The sequence below is a fragment of the Trachurus japonicus genome, chromosome 20, assembly GCF_045865225.1.
Source record: "Trachurus japonicus isolate A0001 chromosome 20, Traja_1.0".
NCBI lineage: Eukaryota > Metazoa > Chordata > Actinopteri > Carangiformes > Carangidae > Trachurus > Trachurus japonicus.
In genome coordinates this window covers 20,022,807-20,039,378 of record NC_140926.1, presented here as the reverse complement: position 1 = coordinate 20,039,378, position 16,572 = coordinate 20,022,807, and the positions used below count along the sequence as shown (strand labels likewise).

The following is a 16,572-nucleotide window of genomic DNA, read 5'->3' as shown; positions in this document are numbered from 1 at the left end:
TAAACTGTGTGCAGAGCGATCTGGCTGTGTGATGTGTGTGTGTGTGTGTGTGTGTGTGTGTGTGTGTGTGGGGGGGGGGGTGTAAAAGTAGGCTAAAACATATTAAACTAACTGAAAATTCAACCACACATAAGTGCTACTGGACATATAATCAATTTTAGACATTCAATTACTTTTATTTAATATTTAATCCTTATCTCCTATATAAGTGCATTGCATTTTTTCATGACGGTATTGAAACTGATACCGTTGCTATTACCGTTATACCGCCCAAGCCTAGCTGGCTGTATTTTTTAACATGTCAGTGAGAAGGACAAATTAATCAGTAACGAGTGGCGACCAGAACAGACAAGTGTTTGTATGAATCTGAGTTGAAGAAAAAAAAAAACCTTCCTGCTTTGCTGCTGCTGAAATGTGGACAGAACTTCAACATCAATAATAACTCATGGATTCTCAACCTTGTCAGACCTGCTGCCTCTGAGCTCTGCTTTCAACACCAGGGTGCAACACCAAAGGAGGAACAGCCCCGGCGCTCTGTCGATCGAGGAGTTCTCGTGCTCTTTGTGACTTTTGTACTTGTGTACTTTGAGGGGAAACATTGGCACAGTGTCAAGATTTACACTCTCAGGGCCGAGTCAACACTGATGAGGCGTCTGCTTGCTCTGCAGATTTAAACATGACAGCAACTAAGAGCTGGAAAACACCAGGATCTTGTTTTTTATTGGATTTATTCGGGCCTGGCTCCATCCACACTGTCCCGTTCTCTTTCTTTTTTTTTTCTCTTTCTGTCATGTTTTGGTCACGCTTCAAGCTGCTCTGTCAGTGACTTCTCTCTCTCTCTCTCTCTCCAGCCTTTTGTGTTATTTATTTACTGTTCCCGCAAAACTCTGATGTCTGCCTCCTCATATTTTGTTTCACACCTCGTCTCTCTTCCGCCATTGTCCCTCGTAATCACCCTGTCATCTACTTCAGTGCATGAGGTCCAGCTAATTAGTCCAATCATTGTTGTAATTACAGATCACAGAAGCACGATTGGGAAGGTTATGCAAGGTTTTCAGCCTGTAGCTGCACTCTTTACCCAGGCGGAATAAGTGATCATTCTATCCAAGCAACAGCAAAGAAGCCACATGAATCCCTGGTGGTGGTTTCTGTCCTTGGTTAAAATGGCCAGTGTGTTCATGCTCATGCTAAACCCCCATCCAGGAAGGTATGGATCCTTCTCAAGAGTGCTGCTCAGATTTTTTTTTATGTCTTTGGAGAGTTTCCAAGTGTCAATATATTCCCACAGAGATGTTGATCTATATGGAAATGATCTTTGACATTGAATCTTTAGTCATTGTGACGGCGCGATGGAGCTTTCAGCGTACCGGATATTACTGCAGCAGAATGTGGAGAGGAAATAAGAGAAGCAATTTCAGCTGCAGCTCCTGTCCACTATTTGTTGTGTCTGTCTGTGGGCTCGCTCTCGCAGAGGTTGAGTGTTTACTATGATTGGACAGTCCGCCGAACTTTCCTACTTACCTATTTCCTCCAGACAGACAGGTGAGAGCCCAGAGCACGCACTTGTCTTGTATCTGTTGTCTGGAAAAGTAGAAAGGTCACTAATTTTTGCTAAAAAGTACCCACCCCCCCACTACCACCAGCACCCCCGGCGGTGCTCAGAAAAGGTTGAGTGAATTCGAAGATACATTTTCCACCTGGAAATGAGTTGTTGGTCTGAGTTACACTACGTGATTTGATGCCTCACTGAGCGCCTGCGTCGATTCTTGTATAACAGATAATGGAACAAAATTGCATGGACGTTTAAGACAAGACCTTAACTGTTACCAAAATCGCTTTTGTGCACAGTGTGTCATGTTGAAGCAGGTTGGCTTTAGTTTAGGTTGCTGTTTCTGAAAATGCACACACACACACACACACACACACACACACATATACACGGATATGATTGTTGAATTTAAGACGGTGTGATGGAATCATGCCCAGCTTCAGATTGCATTATCTACAATGCAAGGCCATTTGCATAGAAGACATCATAAACAGTCATTGCTCAGCGCTGCATGAGGATGTCTGTCTTCTCTTTTTATTGCGCTTTACACAGATTGAGCATCGCTGCTCTCTATAGAGCACTTTTTCTCCAATTTTTGGCATCATCCTCCATACTGTGAAGCTCACAGTGCATCACCAACAACAATCAGTCGTCGTCCTCATGCCACTCTCATAAAAATCTCATTTTAAAAAAAGAAAGAAAAGAAAATAGTGATGCCTCACCCCAGAAATGGAGAAAACAAATCACATTGCAGACTGTCAGTTCATCACCCACGTTGATCAGTGGATCGCTCCATTCATCTGTTGTAGATCTGTTCATTTTTGACCTGTTATATGACAGCCTCAGCTCCTCCATTTGATTTTGGACCTGTTATTGTCTGGTTGAATTTTAATCAACAGTTATTTTCGTTTTTGGTCATTCAGCCTCAGTCTATTTTGTCCAAGGTTGTACTGTGTTAGTGGCTGTCTTTACAAGTGGACATTAAAGATAAGATTCGCTTTCGTCCGTCTTGCGCCAGTCCAAGAATTTCACCATGCATGCAGAGGCTCATGGGAAATGTGGTGTGAAAACACTTCAGCTTTTTGGAAGTCCTCGTAGTCACTTTAAGTATTTCTGGTTTATTGTCTGGATCTTATTTCAAATAGATGATAAACAGAAGTAAAGTTGGAGTTTTCTTTTTTCTTTTTTTTCTGGTTGCATGGCCCTGGAAGTAAATGCCCATTTAGTTTTCTGCTATGAAAATGTTTGGTGATTTAGCAATTATCACTTCCAGCTTTCAGCTTGGGTGGTCTCAAAACTCTCCTAATTGAATGTATATTGAGCAACTGTTTGGAAAATATCTGGTGTTTTAATAAGAAGTCAGAGGCATACATTAAAGGGAGAGGTCAACTGAGGCTCCCATGGAGCATTTCAGCATCCAGTTATTAGAAATCTGGTAAATCATTATGCACTCCTGAGCCCACAAATTGAAAGGACATTAAAAACAACACGTAAATGAGTCGTGTTCTTCCTCGCTGTTGTCGCAGCTCGACAATATGAACATACAGCTAACTAACTGGTTCCTGTTTTAATGAATGTGGGTAATGGACAGTCTAGTAAATAGCCCTGATTACTCTTATCTGGGGGCTAATGATGTCTTGGGCTCTTTTCAATTAAGGTGGAAGCGAGGTCACAGAAAGGTTTGCTTCATAGCTCAGCCATTCAGCTTCATTAAAGCCTTAGCATGTATTCATTAACGCCCCAGCCACAGGTCCCCGAAGCACATGCTCTGCCTCGCTCCTTTTTATCCTCCATAAACTAATTAAGAACTTATTAATCCTCCTCTAACAGTTTGGGCTTTGGACCCTTTCTGCAGTGTCCCTCTTGATTGTGGTGTTGGCACTGGTTTATCCATGTGCAAGCCAGAACAGTGAGAGCTGAGGTGGGAAACATTCAGGGATGCTTTGTCCTCAAAGACAGCCAGTTTATTGAGCCACACACCTTTTTTTCCCCACTGGGTTCCTCACCATTGTGCTCAGACTGACACAGACTATAAGAGATCCAATACAGGTGTCTACACTCATCGAGCAATTTATAACATTATATGAGTCTTGAGCAGAGCCTCCCTCTCAGGGCCTCAGTTCTTCGTAGCATGGACTCCACAGTATGTCGGAAACATTTATTACAGATTCTGGTCCATATTGGAATGGTTGTTTTGCATCACTTCTGCAGATATGTCAGCTGCCCATTCATTCTGTGAATCTCCCATTCCGCTAAATCCCAAAGGTATTCAGTTGGATTCAGATCTCGGTACCGGGGAGGAAAGGATAGGCCTATATTGTGAACCCACTGTCATGTTTATGGAAGCAGTTTGAGATTCCATTTGCTTTGCTACATGGTGTGTCGTCATTAGAAGCAGCATCACCTTTAATTGGGTTTACCGCCGTTGAGCCCTGGAGAAGCTTTGTTTGTGAGTTTGATATTATATCATAGTTTGTGAATATTGATTGCTTATTTCATATATTTTAACTAATGATAACAATCTTATTTCATGTAGCACGTAGCTCTAGCACGTAGCTAACAATGCAATATAGTTTCTGTATCTAGCTATAATTTCAGTTTCACAAGAAAAAGTGTTGGGCTTGTAAAGCAACTGACAAGACAAACAGTAAAGCTTCATTTTACTTCCACGTCTGGGTCATCTTTTCACCTTTTTAACACCAAGTGTCTGTTACTCAGTGCAGTCACGCACGTGCAGTGGACAGAATATACTGTAGTATGAGGCTCTGTACCTGCATGTTTTTAATACATTCCACTGCTGCCAGGTGATTGGCTGATTGGATAGTTGCATGAATATGCAGGTGCACAGGTGTTCCTAAAAACGACTTGATTAGTAGACAGAAAAGTGTCAGCTAAATTGACACGTAAACAAATGAGCAATAGCTAGCAAAGAGTTTTACGTTTGAGAGCTAAAGTCAGAATATTTTCCCCAGGACTTCATGGACCAGTGAGGCTAAAGCAGCTGAAGAGCTGAAAGATGAGTGAACTGGTCTAACACTTGTCAGGTGACTAGAAAAACAACTCATGAGTACTAATCTAGGTTAGCAAGATTTTTAAAGCATAAATAGTTCGCTAACAGTTGTTTGCTAACTAATGACTTGTGTTAAGGGCTTAATGGTGTGCAGGCTAGCGTTAGTTAGCTTTCTAGTTGCAATTCACTTTGTTGAATAATTTTTTGTGAAACTGCTGAAAAAATTAAACTTTATTGTTATATAAATGATATAATTTCAATTAAAATGAAGTTTTACGAAGAATTGTGCTGCTGTCAAATAGCTGTAAATTAAGGAAAAACTGGAAGTTTTAGGGACACCCAGTCATCTGTAGCAGCTGACTGGGCATGTTACAATAACACTGTGGGGAAACCGTGTGCTCATTTATTTATTTTTCTTTATTTACTTTTTTGGGCTGAACCTACCACCTGCTGCACATCATGTGTCAGATGTAGCCAAGCTATATTCTGTTATTTGATGTGGGCATGAAGCTGTTTTCCTATTGTTCTCCTCTTAGCTATATCTTGCAGTAATTAGCTACTTTGTCTGGAGCCATACTAATTCTTGAAAACACACCTTAACTGCAAATGCAATAACTTTATTTGTTGTTGTTGGATACAAAAAAAAGCTTCAAGGTTGCTCTTAACTCTTATAACTCAGACTAGTTCTCCCAACCTCGCAGCTTCTCCCTGCTTCGTTGTCAAGTGTGCAATTCACCAACGTGTCGCGGGCTCCATTTTTATCTGTCACATTCGTTTGCGGATGATGGCCGCCTATGCTCGGCTCATTAAGTATTCTCCCCCCTCCTTCTCCTGCTGCTGCTGCTGGCATGTCTCCTTGAGAGCCGAGAGGCTGCGACTCTGACTCACGTTTGTCCTTGACTGACACCCCCCATCTTTTTCTTCTCATGAGTTTGCCATTTATACTTCCTGTGATTTCTTTTTTTTTCTTCTTTATCACATCCCACATATTGTTCTATTCAATTTTTCTGTCTTTTTGACCTCATTTCTTCTTCACAAATTATGCTCTGATTCCCTCCCACGATAGTCTTTTTACTGTTTCTGACCATGCCTTTTCTCTCCTCCTCTCTGTCTCTCCGTAGGAGCTGGTGGGCAGTAACCCTCCGCAGAGGAACTGGAAGGGAATAGCGATCGCCCTTCTTGTCATTCTGGTCATTTGCTCGCTGATTGTCACCTCCGTCATCCTGTTGACACCAGGTACGCGGCGCACGATCGGCAGGAGGGTGGGAGAGGGGAGGGGCCACAACATCACACATCACACACTGCTCTGTTTACACGGCTATTATTATGCACCGACATGCCCATTAGCTTTCATTATCAATCTCACCACGAACAATGCAAAGAATAATGTGTGTTGGGTGGGTGGGTGCTGCGTGTGTGTGCCTCTCCTTCTGTGTGGTCTACTCTCTCGTGCGATATTTGCAGTGTCACCCATAGTAATGTCACAGTTAACTTCCACATGGGCACTCTTGCTGTAACGGCCACATTTAGTGAAGGTCAGTAAACCTCATTGAAGTCAGCTTGCGCGACATTGCTTGCTTCATAAACGCAGTCCCCATCTGTCTGCCTCACTTATGCTTCTCTCCTTTGTTCACACATTGTGGTCTCGTGCAGTTCCCTCTGTTCGTTTAAAAGCATCTGAGTTTTCATCTCACGGTGACCTTCAGGCTTTCTGTTTATTTACAGATTTACATGAAGGGGTTAATCAATAGGTCATCTGTTTAAAAGTCCTTGATGTGGTTTTTATGCGCTGCCAGAGCCAGATCAGTCAATACAACTGGCAGTGTGTGTGTACACTGTAATTCAGCGACAAAGCCAGTGATCACTGCACCCTTGTTTATGATTTCCTGACACTCATGTGATTGGATGTAATGCTACCTAAGATCTGGGCATGGTGAGAAAGCAGAAACAGGAATTCATGGTTGTGTTCTTCACCGTAATCCTGAGAGATGTAGACAGGTGTCAGAGCAAAAATACCACAGGCAAAGACCTTTAGTACAGTAGCAGGTGTCAAAGCAGCAAGGCCTAAAACGCCTTGTCACCTCCCGGCTGTGACCTGTTCCTGTTCCCGGGGCGTTTGTTATGGACTTGGATGAGCTTGAGCTGTTTAATGTGCCACTTCCAAACAAGGCGGGCCAGCGGGAGTCAGGCGGAAAGTGTAGACCGGGCAGGTGGTGTCTCCAGCTTGTACCTCGCACTAATCTATCCCCTCCCTGCGTCAGCTCTGTGTGCTCAAGCAGAACTACGGTTCCGCACCGAGGCTCGAGACAAGCAGGATCCTGGCCGCAACTCTCAGGTCTCCAACAGACTGCCCATTAAAGAGCAGTGTTTTTAGAGGATATGTGGTATTTTAGGGCCTTTTGGGATATTAAAATATGCACTGACTGCATAAAAATCCACTTCAGGAAGTTGCTGCAGATTAATTAGGTGTCTTGAGCAGCTGAGATGAGCTTCAGGATGCTGCAGGTCTCTGAATCATTCCTCAAGGACAGTGGTTTGTTTGTGCAAAGACAGTTCACTCTACTCTGTCTTGGGGTTATCGTATTTGGGATGGACTGTTAATTGAATCCCTGAATTCAAGCCAAATATTATTTTTTGTACTCCGAGTTAATAGAAAAGTTCACCCTGAAATACTCTTGTGACATTGTGTATTTTAATGTTTGCCTAACAAAAAATACAACAAATTCCTTAAAAACATTGCAGTTTTAAAGTTCTGAATGTTTTAATTAGAATTTCTTCAGACAAAAATAAAAAGCCTGGAATTGGCTAATTATTGGAATGTACTCCAGCATTTCCTTCAACGCTTATTCTTTGTGTACTTACGTTGTACAGTTTGGGCTTGGCCCCTTAGCTGTAGTGAAGGGAAATCTCAAGCAAACACACCTGATCTCATTATTTTTGAGAGTTGATAAAATACTGCCTCATGTTACAAGATATTTATTTGTTATTACCAATGTAGATGAAATGTGAACCTACCAGTTAGTGTAGCCCAGAGCGATTGATATAATTGCTCTGGTGTAGCCTAGCATAAAACATGGAAAACAGTTTGTGTATTTTGTTTTAGACAGGGCCAGGCAAAGTACAAGAATGCAGCTTTCATAACTCATAATTATTTTTTGTGGTCTAGAATTAGATGCATCTGTTAGTTTCCAAAGAGATGAATTTTACCGTACACCACTGTTTCTGTCACTGTTCATGTGTGTGAGGTCAAATGTTGTCATAGGAGCCAGATGGGTTCCTATGACAATGTGTGGGTATTGAGTTCTTCTGAGAAAAAACAAAACAAAAACGTATGCTCCCATGAACGGAACAATAGTCAGTCTGACATACTGTGGTTCACCATAGTCGGCTATTCAAATCATAGATAACCACTGAAAATGGCAATGTATTTCACACCCTACTGATGACGATCTCCTGAGATGCAGGCTGTTGCTTTCTCTTCTGTATTGCACTTATGCTTTCTATTCAGCCTGCTGTCTGTGGAGAAGTTACTCTCTCTGACTCTGAAGAAGAATTATAAAATAGTGAGTGTGGCGTTTCTCCAGCATTGATATCACAACTTTATTCTTACCACTGATTTATTTTTGTATACTTAAAAAAGTGTCAGGCCACTCACTTGTTCATACAAGATGAATTTACACTGCAAATAATATTTTATCAAGACAGTTGTGCCTGTGATGTAGTTCTAAAGATAGAAAGATGGAAGCTTTCTGTTTCAAAATAAAATATGCTTGTTTTAAGAATATTTTAGCTCTTACAACATTTGATGAAAAAAACAAAGCAAAACAACAACAATCATATCTTTATACTTAAGAAAAGACTGTAAGGGCTTAATTACAAACAAATGTGGATTATTTTGCAGTATAAATGAGCCCAGGAGTGAAAGGTACACCACTAATGTTTTGTAACAGTGCTTTGCTGTAGGGAGGATTTTCCCATTCAAATGCTAACTCAAGCAGTCATTCAGAATAACTTATTTTACTGTAATTACGCTTCAAGGACAAACATTTTGGGAACAAACCACCCCCCCCCCACACACACACACACACACACACACACACACACCCCCGCTCTGAGCTGCTTGCTGTAGCAGCACAGCTCATGTGAGGAGTTATGAGATAGCGTGTTGTTTCCACTCAGTTAGGAGAGTTGGTTGATGGATGTTCCCCTGCCAGACAGGCCAACCACTTTCTAACTGCTCCTGACAAACACTTTGTTCTCTCTCTCTCTCTCTCTCTCTCTCTCTCTCTCTCTCTCTCTCTCTCTCTCTCTCACACACACACACACTCATACACACATATACAGGATCTCCGTTTCCCTCTCTGACAAATCTGCATCTGCTGTAACTGATAGCTCCGCGTTATTAAGAGGTTGCACTGTTGGGTAAATCAATACAACTGGGTCAGATGTTCACTATTGGCAACTGTGGATTCGTCAGACTGAGGGATGACAGGCTGACTGACAGGGTGACAGCTAACTGAGACTGTGGGAGAAAAGCACACTACAGTCATTTGGCGCAGCTAAATGCAAACACTCACAGAGATTACTCCATGAAAGCAGCACTCGAGCTACTGGGTTACATCGCCCTTGTGGGCAACTGAAAAAACTTGGCAACTCCAGCAGCAATCAACACTGTGTTGAACATCTATGAGAATATTTACTCTCTAGTAACCCAGTTTAGATTCATATTCTAATTTGGGCCATACTTGGGATATTAAAGATGAAAATATGTAATTTTGTCTGTTGATTGGACCCTACGGCATCCCACCTATTCTCATTTCGTACCCATGGACAGGTCTTTAGAGTGAATTTTGAACATATTAAGTCCAATATCCCCCAAATGCACCATCGTCCACTTGGTTTATTGTTTGGTTATGATCTTTTTTTTTAATAAATACTGCCTCCCACCATGAGTTTCTAATGGCCGTTTGGGTCAAGGTCTTCTGCACACTGTCAGCAATAAAAGTCTGGGGGAGAAATAAAGCCTTTTTTTGTTCAATGCCTTATTTCCCATTTATGTTGTAAAAGTTAAATATGTTCAAGAGTCTAAAATCAGCTCATAAAATAGGCCTATCCACTGTATTTTTAATTTCAAACTCCCTGTAGGTCACTTCAAACCCAAAACTCAATCAAGGTAACTACTTCACTCTTTCACTCTTAGGCCTCTGTAGGATTTATTTCAGCTACTTAAAAAAATCAATTTAATGCTTTTTGTATATTTCATGTGACGTATTGTTATCTATAAAAGTATAAACTGTATTTGTGTAAGCAGCAAAAAACCATCTCAATGTAGTTTTACTTCTCCTCTCTTCTCCACTCTGGTGACAACAGGTTAGTGAGCCAATCAGAAGAGTGGGTCAGAGCCTCTCCTCTGATTGGCTGACTGTTTTCTGAATGGCAGGATAAAAACCTAGCAGATTTCAGGTAAAACACTGAATCATGCACCGGCTGAATGGTGGCTCCATGTGGCCTTGGGGCATGGCCGAAAGCAGGGACTGCTTTGTGTGATTGAAATTCTTGGGTGAGCTGGAGAAAACACAAAGACCAGGAGTCCAGATGTCTCATATTGTAAGCTTGGCACCAAGAAGAAAATGATGAGCAGTACACAGTCAGCATGTGAAACAGACTGCTGATACACCATGCTCTGAAAATATCTTGTTTTAATATGGGTACATAATCCCGCATTTATTTCAATGTAAGGTTAAACTTTATCCAAAGAATTCATATCTGAAGATGTTATTGGTCACCAAAATTGTGTGACTGTATTGTCATGTTCTCGCCTAATGTGTATCTTTTCTGTCCCCCTGCTTGGCTTATCCTTGACAACAACTAGATTTAAACAAATTGTCTCTCCTTTCTCTGAACCCGTTTATATAGAAGACTCAGCATACAATATGTATGGATTATAGCAGTGGCTCCATTTATACACGCTTAACTCATTGAGGGCTGCGCTCCTTTCCAAAGTTTTAGTCAAGTGTACCAGCAATTTAGACCATTTTTGACGATTTTTGTAGAGCCACAGCGTATTCTATATTATCCACCAACATTTGAAAGGTGAAACTTTCTGCTTCAAATGGCCACAAACCGTAAACCGAGGGGGGGGGGGGGGCACTGAACAACAATAACACAGACGCACCGTGCCGCACAGCCTCTCGCCACGGAATGTGATGGTCTGTCGGCCAGCGCAGGTCCGGAACACCGGTCCCACCGGTGGTCGCGGTTCTTCTGTGGTATGGGTCGGTGCCGGCGGCCTGCTTTGCCCGAGAGACCATCACATTTTACCGCGGGAGGACACGGTGTTGCTCGAGTTGAAGACCGTGCGGGACTGTCGGCTGAGAGTTTCCTGTTCGGCTCCGAGCTGCTGGAGCCTCGCGGGTGAGAGCAGAGCAGCTGCGCTGCATCCACATGCAGAACTCCGTTTGCAAAAGCAGAGTTATGATAAAAACATCCAGATCGTGAGTTGTCATGAGTTTTTGATCGTCATATATTTCAGTTCTGCTCGTCGTAGAGTCCCCAAATTTACACATAAGGTGTGTTAAAGTGTCTATTTTCATAATTTAAAAAAAGCAAAAAATGTAAAATTACGTTATTGGCACTCAACGCATGGGAACGAAAAACGTAAAATTACATGGTTGGCACTCAGTGAGTTCATAGAGGTTACATAATGTCCGACAATGTGAAGGTTGATATGGTCTGGACTCTTTGCGTGTTAGTCCTGCAGTTTAGGAAAACATGAGGAACTCTGAGAGAAACCTTCTTGTTATGACATCACAAAGTTTCAGAAGCCATGTTGGCTCTCTTAAGGCTCAGTTTCTCTGTGGACTGAGGACTTTGATACTTTCACAGTATTAATATAGAAATTGGAGCATTTTTTTTATAATCAAGGAAGACATGGAGTCTCACTTTAAATGATATTGTACAGTACCTTTAAGGTCTCATCCAGGTTACTGAAATTAGGGCAGTAAAATCTTATTGTATTCTATGACAGAGATAAAGTTACGAGATACTTTTTTTTGGTTTGTTTTTAGGTGGTCATTATCTCACTGACATTATGACAATGAAAAGGCAGATTACCTTTTATTCTGTAGTCAACTCTGCAGACTCACTGTGTTTGACAGAGTCACATTGAGACCCTCAGATTATCTTTCAAATTGCCAGGTTCAGTGTTGGATTGAAACTCCCCCTGCCATTGCATTGTATTGAAAAGAGGTCGTGGCACATTAGCATATAAACTGAGCTCGTGTGAGCTGACCCTGCTGGCTCTGAGTGTTCCCTTCTTTTTTAGACTAATTCAAAATTCCTGCCTATGATCGCACCACTCTGTGAAAGGAAGATAAAGACATACTTAACTGCAGAAAATGGATTTGCCTATGAAAGATTGTGCTATATAGTATATAGTATATTTTTATATATAAAGCCACACATGTATGAGTTCATCTTCTACTGGTGGCTGCCTCTGTGTTAAATCCATGAATCTGGCAATCATGACTGATTATAAATTCACTATTTATCCACTCTAAACCTCCCCATCTGATAGGAGGCTGCAACTTATGTGCACTATTAAGTTTCCCCGCAGCCTATACACAGTCTGGTGACTCTGATAATCACACTCAAAACTCAAGTGATGCACCGAGCAGATGCCTTCAAAGGTGTTTTTGTCCCCCGCGATAAAATCAGGGAAGAACTGAGGATCACTCTGTGTCTGTCCATCTGTTGGGCACAATATGCCACACACTCAGCACGCGCACACACACAGACACGCACAGCTGACGCCTGGAGAGTGATGCAAATCATTGTTATGTTCTTGGAGTTTAAAAACACAGACTACTATCTGGATGCAGTCACCTATTATTCTCTGATATTGACGTGTACAGGATGATTGAGGGACTAGATAGACTCAGTTAGGGTGACATATGATCGCCATCACTCAAAGAAGACAGTGTGTATTTACAGCTGTCTTGTTTGAAATGGAAGAAATGCATAGAAACAATGCCACATAGATGAAAAAGCTCTCATCCCAACACCAGTAAGTCTTTTACTGGTTTACTTTACTTTACATAATTAAAAGAAATAGTGGTTCAGCCCAGCACAATCAATCTTAAATAATAAGAGCAAAAAAGACAAGTGTTTTATTTATAACAACTTTATCGTTTTACCCTTTGCATTGTAATTTGTCTGATTTATCCACACGTTTACATTTTTTTTCCAACCTTGTTTACTTGTCTTTTTATATTGCCTTGTGTTACATTTATGTCTCCAAGTGTGCGTTTTATGTCTTAGATGTATCACATCAAACTGCTTTGATGTCGAAAGTGCAACACAAATAAACACAACCTACCCTGCTTCATCAGGTTAATGGAAAATAAGTGTTCACTCCACTGTGATGAGTTGGTTGGTTGCAAGTTGGGACCAATGAGCTGTTAATTGGCCACTGTGATGAATGGTTTTGTTTTTGTTTTTATGAAACAAAAACGGCAAATATTCATAATTCTTCTAAAATGTGAGAATTAATGCTTTTCTCTGGTGGCCACAGAAAATAGGCAAATTAAAAACACAGTGTGAATGAGTCCCAGCTATTTAGATTATTAATCAGTTATGTTAAAAAGTTGTCAAACCTTTTGGGATCTAAGATACAGAACTTATTCCTCATGAGGTGTTATTAATGTTTGAGAAACTCTTGAAAAGCAGACTGTCATTTAAGAGGGGATATTGCTTTTTAGTGTTATTTTCTGAAACTACAACCAGTTGTTGAGATTTCTCATTGATCCACCAGCTGACATTAAACTGTTTTTTCCCCCCAGCGCTGTGGAAAATGTGATGATGTTGACATGACAAGAGGAAGATGTTTAGTGTCATTTAATGTTCCCAGGCTCTGTCTGAACCTCCCCTTCCTCCATCCGTCTGCTCTTTAAAGATGATTTCTTCGACAGCTGGAACACCGGGATCAAAGTGTGTGTCAGATTAAAATTAGCGGGCGCCGTTACAGTTATAGGCTTTGCTGAGGAAACATTTGGAGCTCACGGTTGTGCTGCTGTAGCAGTTAGAAAATCTCCCCATTAATAACACTAGTTTGTCTGTAATTCTGGGCTGTGTGTGCTATTAACAGCACATCATGCTAACGGTTGGCTCATTTGTTGTTACTCTGTCTCAGACCAGAGTTTGCAAAGGTATATGCTACATCTTTGCAACATTAACTACAATCACATCTACCTGGCATCACTACCAACCATTTTTAGCCACACTAGCAGCTCGCCTGTGGACATAGCGACAGTTGTTCACTGTGGTCCAGACTGAAATACCTGCGTCTTAAAACTAATGACAAATGTTAGCATGCTAAGTGCATTTATCTAAGAATGTAAACATGCAAGATGTATGTAGTCGTGCAAAAAAATCTGCATATTAGCATACCTATTAGCATGCAGTATCTACTGTACCTACCTACAGTATGTAAGCATGCAATATATTGTGATGTAATATCGCATGTCGTATGATGTCAAATCTGAGAATCTGTAGGCTTGTTTTAGGCTCTGTTCACTTTCACGGTCTTCTCAGTTTTTGAACAGTTGAATTGGTGGGGACACATGCAACAAAAAGAACAATTAGGTCACAGAGGCTGAAATTGATAGGCTATACTCCTTTAGATATCATAGTTACCGACAGTACAAGTAAGCCTTTATTGCAACAACCATATTTGCTTTGTGCAACTATGTGTTTCTGGATATTTAAACAACTGGTTGCTCAAGGTAATGAAAAAAAAATATGAACATGTACTGTAGTATTTGCCTCTTTCCCTGATTTATTTTATTAGGTAATTCTGAACTTACATTCTTTCTATGTCTGTTTGTATATTAGCCCACTAGGCCTACTGTATTCTTTTATTTTCCTACCTGTTATCTTATTACTTTTCTATTCTTGTTATGCTCAACCCTTTTGTAAAACAATTTTGGCTCCATTAATATATGAGTAATAGTGATTTCAGTTGCTGAAGAGATGCCAGAGATACAGAAAACTGGAACATCAGCTAAGTAATCCTTTATTTAAAGAGAGTGAAAGTGTGCGAGCTCAGTATACCACAAGTACAAAACACTCTATTTACATACACATGAGGCAATTTAATTCCATATTAAAGAAATTAATTATAAAGGTTTTTCACCTAAGGGTAATGTTTTGTTAAAAAAAAAAAAAAAAAAAATCTCATTCAACATTAGAAAAGTGGCAGTTGCAGAATTTCAGAGTGTTTGTCACATGGTTTGTAGCCTTCATGAATTTGTGTTTTGTTCTCCTGCTAGGGAGCATAGTAACACTGCACTTACGGAAAAACCACATGAACTTCACATGTGGTTTCCCATGTGCAAATAACATGATTCCCATGTGCAAAATTTTTCACATGTGAACCACATGTGAAGTTCATGTGGTTTTTCTGTAAGGGTGAGATTGAAATACAGGAAAGTGCATTCAGTGCATTCTTCAAAACCTTGAAACCTTCACCTTTTTCACTTTTAACATACCCCTATCTTTATGATAGAAAGGAATATATGTGATCATATCCCATGATGTCAAATGAGAATTTTTGAATATTTTTAAGACTATATTAAATAAGAAACACTAACATATCACTTAGCCTATCCCACTTAGAACTCACTTGCAGCACCTTTTGTAGTGATTAAAGCCTAAAGTCCTTTTGGGTGTGATGTCATAAGCTTTACACAATGAGATTTGGGGATTTTCTGCCATTCTTCTCTGCAGATCCTCACAAGCTCCGTCAGCCATTTTTCCAAACTCTCCAGAGATGCTTGATTGAGTTCAAGTCAGGGCTCTGGCTCAGAGACTAAAGAACATTAACAGAGTTTTCTCTAAGACACTATTCTGCTGGACCCAGTTTTCATTAAGGATACCTCTGTACTCTGAGCTTTCCCCTTGCCCAGCCCAGTATCCCTCCCTGCTGCAGACGCTACCACCATTCAGCAGGTGCCTGGTTTCTGTCAGACTTGACTTTGGAACTGAGGTCACACAGTTCAGTCTTGCTTCATCAGACCAGATGATCTAATTTATCAATGTCTAGGAGACCTCCAGGTGCTTGTTTGCAAACTCCAAGTCAAAGGGTTTCTGTCTGACCACTCTCGCTTTAAAGCCGCAATAGTTGTTCTTTTGTAAGTTTCCTCCATCACCAGATAGGATCTCTGGAGCACAGCCAGGCCATCAAATTCTCAGTCACCTTTCTTACCAAGACCCTTCTCCCGTGATTGCTCAGTTTTGCCAGGCAGCCCCCTCATGGTAGAGTCCTGGTTGTTCAGAACTTCAATTTAAGAATTATGGAGGTCACTTTGCTCTTGAAGACCCTCGTATCCCACAACTTGCATGTGACTGAAAATCTCAGAGCATTCCATATGTCACTGAGCAAAAGCGAGATTTGCTTTGACTGGAAGCAAAGAAGCTTGTTGCGTATTACCTTTTTGCTTTTTATCCTCCCATAATGCATATGGAGGTGAAATGAGTCATATTACGGAGCAGGGGATGATATGATGAGCATTGATGGATGAAATTAAGCCGAAATGAATTGCGGGATGCTTCTGCTCTAAATATGCACGTCTGGTCTGATGATCAGAAGCCGCACTAGTCTTAATCAAAGGCCTGAGGGAATTAAGACGATGCTTTTGCTTTGTTATTTTACTTGCCTTATGTTATGTGTTTATATTTTTGTCCTTTATCTCTGTCCTTCTTTCTTTGAAAAGTGAACAGTTGCAGAAAGCAGGAGAAAGCTGTTCAGATTCAGCCAGAGATCAAAATGTGTCAGGAAAACATGTTACAGTATCAGCAATAGAGACACAGTTTTGATCTTTGCCTTTTTTTCCTTATAACACCCAGTTTTGTAAGATGTGTAGCGTAAGCCTGAACTCTGAGAGCACTTTTGCTTGAAGTCAGTGGGATAGTGGTCACAGACTTATTTCACTGAAACTCATTAATTAATTGTTGA

General features: G+C 40.9%; 1 protein-coding gene across 8 annotated transcripts in view; it reads left to right on the top strand.

The window, feature by feature from the left end:
• Positions 1-16,572, top strand: part of dpp6a (dipeptidyl-peptidase 6a) — a 219,788-nt gene that overhangs the window by 154,085 nt on the left and 49,131 nt on the right. For 7 of the 8 annotated variants that reach the window (XM_085764054.1, XM_085764056.1, XM_085764053.1 and 4 more), the window contains exon 2: positions 5,681-5,795. In XM_085764054.1, coding sequence (XP_085620180.1) covers positions 5,681-5,795 — 115 coding nt within the window. The remainder of the gene's footprint in view (positions 1-5,680; positions 5,796-16,572) is intronic. The other variant, XM_085764050.1, reaches the window with a different exon arrangement.